This window comes from Ceratina calcarata, unplaced genomic scaffold, assembly GCF_001652005.2.
Source record: "Ceratina calcarata isolate Rehan_Ccalc_2016 unplaced genomic scaffold, ASM165200v1 scaffold397.2, whole genome shotgun sequence".
NCBI classification, from domain to species: Eukaryota; Metazoa; Arthropoda; class Insecta; order Hymenoptera; family Apidae; genus Ceratina; species Ceratina calcarata.
In genome coordinates, this window is record NW_017163090.1 from 1,296,967 (window position 1) to 1,304,260 (window position 7,294).

The following is a 7,294-nucleotide window of genomic DNA, read 5'->3' on the forward strand; positions in this document are numbered from 1 at the left end:
AGATAAGAACCTTTCATATTGTAAATTACAAAACTCACAAGGGAACTGAATTACGCCAAGTGCTTGTAACATATATATCCAAGTGTAATACAAAAATCTATATAGTTTTGTTAGATATTGATCATGGAAACTGTACAAAATCTACATGCATACCGTAAGTAAAATTTTTCTTTGAATAGCAAAATAACATTGAAAATTCAAGATTAATTATCGATTCTTATATGTTATCACAGAACAGATTCTCATGAGTATTACGTTGATATCATTGGAAATTATGGAGAGAATCTGATAGCGCTTCTTCATGATGTTGATTTACACATATTTAATCCATCCAGGAATCTTATTGACAAATTGTACGTATCTGTATTTAAGAAAGAACTGGAAACCAGTTGTGATATCGTAATTTAACTAATAAAGTTTATAGACACAAGACGGGTAAAACAGGCAGATTGCCAACATGTATAGCTGGACATCCGGAAGAGGAATGTGTTGCCACGGGAGATTCAACCGGTCGTGTAGTAGTTTGGAGGAATTTGTTCCAATCGAGGCCTTACACAGCAGTTTATCACTGGCACACATTACCCGTTACAGAAATAGCATTCAGTAAATCAGGTATATCATCTACTTTTTTAATATTTTCCTTCCTAGATTTGTTAGGGCAACAATTAAGTGCATGATGATAATTACAGGCGGTCACATGTACACGGGAGGTGGAGAGTGCGTGTTGGTAAAGTGGGTTTTGGCAAATCCGCATCATAAATCTTTCCTTCCCCGTCTTCCTGCACCCATCAAACACCTTACTATTGCTCCAGATAATTTGTATGTCGCTGTATCTACTTTAGATAATGGTAAGAGCATTCTTCAGTATCACGACGTAGCTTTATGCAGGTGCAACTTATATAATTATTATTTATTCTACTAAAAATTATAGGTATTGTAGTCGTAAATCCACAAAGAAAATTAACGTCAGTAATTCAGAATTTTACGTGGGGCGTCGCACTGTCCTCCAAAGATCTGTTTCCTGCTGGATTAATTGTTGATCCTCGTACGAACTGTCTCGTCTTAAATAGCCGCACCGGGCACGTTCAATTTTATAATACTTACACAAAAAGTTTATTGTATAATGTAAGTAGCAATCTATTGGATAAAATTAATACGATCGATAAAAATACTTAATATCACGATAAACTTTCAGATAAACATTACCGCCCAAAATTTTTTAACACAAGAACGTAGTGTAATTATTGTGAACACAGAAGTAACGAAAATAGCTTTAAATCATGATGGTACGTGGATGGCAACTGTCGAGGAACGAAATGATAAAGTGTCGTGTATAGAAGTAAGATTGAAGTTTTGGATGTTCGACACTAAGCAACAATTGTAAGTATGAAATCCGCGCTTTTCATATACAGTCTTTAGATTGTTGTATTTGCTTCCTAGATTTACATTGAACACGTCTATCGAGCTTCCTCATGAGGGTGGCGTAAATGCTTTACATTTCCAACCGAGCACGTTATTTGATGATGGTGAAATATTAGCGGTTACAACCGGCAGAGATAGAAAATTTAAATTATGGCATCTCGTCGAACCTTCATCTATTCACAGTACGTACAGTTTATCGATATATATATGATCGATATGATAAATCATTATATATGTATGTAAACGTTATTACAGAGAAAGCGAAACATTGGCAGTGTCATAGTATGGGAGATTATAGAAATTTGCTCGTATCGGATGCTGGCTTCTCGATAGATGGTTCGTTAGTTGGGATCGGTTTTGATTCTAGCGTGACAATATGGATTCCTGAGACCTGTACATTCAAATACAGTCTTCGACATAGTCAATATCAATATCCAGTGATGTAAGTTTCATAAAAAAAGTGGCAGGACAATACCAGACTAAATTTCTAAATCAACTAAGTATGTTCATATTATCATTACTTTATTAGGCGAGTTGAATTTGGCAAGCAGGAAGCATGTCATCTCGTAATAGCAGCTTCCGCTCACCATATTGCTGTTTGGAACATTCTGTCGCTTTCCTTAATATGGAGCGTACCCTTAAAAATTGCAACTCTCACAGCAGATCCGAAATCCACGTATATGGCCGTTTTTACAACTGACAATTCATGTAAGTTCTAATTTCTGTTTACATACATTAACATATATTAATTTACTCATTTTCAGTATTCATATTCACACCGCAAAAATCAACACCAATCTACACGAGGGAGAATGTTATTGAAAATAACAGTTCCGTTTTGGGAGCAGCCTTCGTGCCACATTTACAAGAGAAACGAGATTCTTCGCATAGACTTTGGCAAAGAAAGTCGCAGCTCTTCTTTCTAGACTCTAATCAAGTACGTAATAATATAGCTGTAAAAAATTGTCTAAATGTTTTTACGTGGTATAATTTTTCTATGTATTGTTAGGAATTATTGACCTTGGAACCGGAGTCCGAAGTGACTATTTCGCTGGAAATCTTGTCCTCAAAAGCAACCGTTCCTGCTACGGCCTTCAGTAATCTAGTGGCGGCCAAAACTACTGTAGACAAGGAAGCAGTCACTCCCTTCATGCACGACCAATTAGGGGAAGCCGGGACAGGAATAGTGGAAGAGGTAAGTACATTTATACTTTTAAATATCGAGAAGCGACAGGTGAAGGATACAAATTTCCGATTCTTGCGATAAAAAAGAATACTTTATTCTAAAACTCATTCTCATTTTAACATGAGATCAGTGAACGTTCATGTACATATAATTCCTGTTACAATACGGTATAAATAATTGATCAAAAAACATAGCAATCGAAGTAATAATGACTTAACGCGGTAGACACAACATTTGTATCGCAGAAACAACTTAAGCAGTTAATCCTGTATTAGTCCGCATGTGTAAGTCCGCATTTTTCTTGTTTACTTATTTATTTTCATTCTAATCTAAACAACGAGGACATCGAAGATGAATTTCAAAGTTATAGAAAGCAGTCTTGAAGTAAGTGATGAAATATGAGGAATTAAACTAGATCTATACGACTGATGTTTTCTATGTGCATAAATAATTTGAGAGTTGCTATGAGAATCTCATCGAGATATTGTTACATTTTGTCTAGAATTTCATATAAGTTTGAACATTTGTAAGAGAACGTTTAGAACAGCTGGTCGAGGGAGCATGTAGTACAATGATTTGTTTGTCGCGGTTATCGATCCAAGAATGCGATGATTTTCTAGTTGTCAGTGTTTCCTTCCGAAGCGGTAGTTTCGACAGCGGCGCACGAGATCGAATTTCCTATAACGCAGACAGTGCCATTGCGGGATCCGTCTCATGTTCTCGAACGCCTCCAAGTTATGCATCTTGAAAAAATAATTGGCTAAATTTAATAAAACCTAAAAGATCATTGTAGCGTAGAACAAATATAAGTAAATTATTTAGATAAAACGAAGTCATAACACGATTCTTCTCACATGCATGTCATTTTATTTTCTTACTGTTTCAAGTTTTTGTAACAGAAGAAATTCTTAATTACGACTTCTTATATCGTGCGATTAATTATAAAGATCATTTTCGCTAATGCGTACTCTATTTACGGTACCATCTACCGAAGCAATTGAGTATGCGCTTCCGTGTTTTCTAAAGGCAACTGGATATTTTCCGCGCATTACCAATTACAATTGACGATCTGATTCACCGTCACATCTTTCTAGACTTGTCTATTTTATTGCTCTACGCACCTACGAGCTTCTACGTGTCTAATTCACCGCGAGTTCACGGATCAAAGCCCCAACCAGTTGCCCACGCATCGCTTTCAACACGTGGTTCAGTTCAAATTAAATTGTCGTCAACAAATTTCTAAATACCGAGAATGAAACACGACAGGCATCGGAGATAAATAATTTTCGAATAGCATACGTTATATTTAATAAGATAAATGATGACGTATTTTAATAACTGAGAAAAACTGACGAAGTGACTTGTAGATGATTCCTACTTGAAAGAGTTTCACATCTCACATCAGTGAAAAAGAAAACTGAGCATGAAGAAAGGTACGCACTACCTTTGGGTTGTTAGTAGGATGTGCACTCGCAGCAACCCCTAGAAAGAGGATAGCCACGAAGATGCACGACACAAAATTCCACGCTGTTAACTTCATCCCCGAAATCGTTGACAACAAGCCTTTTCCGATTCTCCTTTTGTTCTTCTGATGCACCGAAAGATTCACTTTGAGAACGCAGTCACCAACTCGCTTCTCCTACCGCTTCTTCAATAAAATATTTCAAAGATGCTGTCAATAAAAACTAAATTGAAGAATTATTTTAGCGGCGAGTGTTTATGTGTTAAAAAANACATTCCTAGAAAATGCTAATTTCTTTTATTTTAATTTACCTCTTTTATTCTTTTCTTTAACGTACTTTTAATTGTAGTCAAAAACAGCCAGCAGAATTTATTTAATAAAGAGTTGAATAAGGAGCGAACTTGTTGCTTGATGGGGAAGAGTGTCTTGCTTGAGCGTTCAACGTAGAACTGAGTTTGGGAAGTGGCCTCGCCATGATTTAATATAGGAGCTACATCTCCGCGCTCCCACCCTCTCACAGCGTTCCAGTTATCCCCCTGACCTAGGGCATTGTCTTCCGTGGAAAAATCTTCGGCAAGCGAATCTTTCCTGACGTCTTTCAAAAAAGTACTATATAATTTCCATTTCAAGATTTTTCAAACATGCTCTTGTCTATGAAATATTTTAAGTATCATCCAACTCATAAATCGTTACTGGATGTCTCATTCAAAACCCCGACTTTGAGGAATCCTTCCAAGAAATTATTCTTCAATAGTAGGTGGAACGATTCCACAAATTATTTTTATCATAAGTCAGTTGGTAGACAAAGCCAAGAGAAAAAATATATCGTTTACTCATTTCACTTTTATTTTACGATGATAAGGAATTCACGATTGTTCCACGGGCTACAGCTAGAAGCGGCTTCAGAAATAGATCGTTTCTAACCGTTTAATATTAGGGCCATACACGATAGTTCACCAGAACAATAGGAGTTCGGTTTCAAGGAGACCGACGTCCACGTGTATCGTGAAATTTCGCCGCTTTAAAGCCAATGCAAAATCAATAAACTGAGTGTCCCTTATCGTGACAAGAGTCATGCAACAAGTAGTTCTTCACCGTATTTGTTCATTTGAATGAACACGATAATATCTATCATTATCAGCTTCTTTAAATGTTAAATCTTGCCCCATTTGGCGATCGCCACGAACGTCTGGAGGCTAAGTAAATTAAGGATCATCATTAGCTTTTTAAGTCCTTAAGGTCACGTGATGATCACTACAACGTTAAGAAGAATTCACACGTATTGCATGTTGAATTGTAAATGTCATTCAAAATTTTTGTTTATTGAAAAGTTATAAGATTCATTTATGCTATACACAGGCGAATCTTATTGAAATAAAAAGGATTAATTACATGAGAAACGAATGAAAAGGCTATTTTTAAATTCTGGAGTCGACGTCACTAAAATACAGACGTAAAATAGCATAGCCGGTAATTAATTGCATACGTCCACGTCGGTACTTTGACGGATATCCGCTAGCTCACCGCTTTCTCACTTTTATGCATTGCGTCAATTCTGTGGAATCGCGTAGACTTAATTGTTTACCATCCATTTCATGCTCTGTACTGTTATAGAGATACGTACGTAATAAAGTACTCTGAATTTTCCTTACATCTTCTTAAACTGTACTTCCTTCCATTAACATTACTTCAATTGCATCTGCGACTCAATTATTACTGCTCTTTTCGATTAATTATTTCGCGTTAAATATCAACGATATATTTTCCAATATGCCGTTACCTTTGCCTTTTAATATTTCCCAACTGTGCCAATACGCGTGAAAGCGCTCGCTCCGATAAGAATGATAGATCTCTCGCAAGGCGGAGAGGCTGTTTTAATTAAGTTTTCGATTCTTCTGAGAGATTAATGAGTAACTAAAAGACGAAGTTCTGCCAAGACCCGATGATGGAGAATCGAAACTTTCGACGGTGCTTTCCTTTATTCAGTTCTCGTTACGGTGTATAATGGAACGAACGAACGAACGATGGTTTTCAACACCGCTACGGACTTGTGTGCAAATGTTCCGGGAAAACCAGGTCAGGACGAACCTGTTAGGGAAGCTAGGAACAAAGTCTTATCTCCCGCGGGAGCTGTCCTGATTGTTACGTTACCTATTAATAAAATCGTGTTCGTTCTGCGTGTGGGTGTGTATCGGAGCGTGCTCCTATCTTTTTCTATTTAATCTTGTTAAATCGTCTTAAACTAGCCCCCTGCTTCCTTTTTATTTTTTTATTCCTGCCCTTATTATTTAATTTATTAATTCATTAAACGTTTTCTGCTTAAAATGACTGAAATTTCATTTCATAGCACTGTAAATGAATTGAATAGAATTTTCTACAAGGAACACTTAACGTTAGGATGGAGATTCATCATTTTTCTTGATATTGCTTGTTTTCTGCTGGATGAAACACGTCTTTCATAACAATTGTCTGGCGAAAACTAGTGTATACCGAGAAGAATATTCGTGTAGGTTGTAAGAGACGTGTCAACCTAGATCTGAAGTGGAAGATTACAGGAATTGCAGAAATTTTCGTTCGGGGGTGGTGTCTGCGTCAGTCTTACGACTAATTATTTAATCGGGCGCCACGAACGTCATATAGAGTCGCTGAAGTAAACGCACTTCAAGTGTCACATACATTCATATGTTCATCTTGATACTAAGGAGATTGAGTATTCTTAATTGTTGACTATCATTTCAGCTCCTGAGCGTCTCGGCACACACTTTACCACCCATGAAGCTACTCTGTGCGTCTTTCATCACGTCTCTGTTATCGTCCTCCGTATCGAAAACTCAATCAGGGGACGATAATAAAAGTGAAAGGTATTCCAATAAAGCATGATTGCGGATTGACGCGAGAAAATAATCTTGAATTAATAATTTGAACGAGTTGATTTTGGCACGTTTTTTTAGGAATGATGGAACTCTGAGTGGCGACGAATCGGCTGAAGAGAGCGAGGAGGAAGTATCACGGACAAAAAAACGTGAATCACCACCTATGGTTGAGAACGCAGACATCGATGATGAGACAAAAGTAGAAGTTGTCGATCACAACTGGTCCTTCCTGTCAACTATACTTCCAGATCGAGGAGAAATTGAAATTAAATAAAAAGAAAATAATAAATAGTAATTAATAATTTTTTACCAATCTTACTTAGGTCCAAAGGATTTTAATCATGTTTATTT

At 36.8% G+C, this 7,294-nt stretch overlaps 1 protein-coding gene across 1 annotated transcript in view; it reads left to right on the forward strand.

The window, feature by feature from the left end:
- Positions 1–7,252, forward strand: part of l(2)05287 (WD repeat-containing protein l(2)05287) — an 8,602-nt gene extending 1,350 nt beyond the window's left edge. The window contains exons 3-15 of the mRNA XM_018026923.2: positions 3–154; positions 234–353; positions 425–612; positions 690–848; positions 932–1,125; positions 1,196–1,380; positions 1,441–1,604; positions 1,678–1,864; positions 1,952–2,130; positions 2,187–2,359; positions 2,432–2,617; positions 6,810–6,931; positions 7,022–7,252. Of these exons, the coding sequence (XP_017882412.1) occupies positions 3–154; positions 234–353; positions 425–612; positions 690–848; positions 932–1,125; positions 1,196–1,380; positions 1,441–1,604; positions 1,678–1,864; positions 1,952–2,130; positions 2,187–2,359; positions 2,432–2,617; positions 6,810–6,931; positions 7,022–7,217 (2,205 nt within the window). The 3' untranslated portion in view covers positions 7,218–7,252. The remainder of the gene's footprint in view (positions 1–2; positions 155–233; positions 354–424; positions 613–689; positions 849–931; positions 1,126–1,195; positions 1,381–1,440; positions 1,605–1,677; positions 1,865–1,951; positions 2,131–2,186; positions 2,360–2,431; positions 2,618–6,809; positions 6,932–7,021) is intronic.
- Positions 7,253–7,294: the final 42 nt, after the last annotated feature.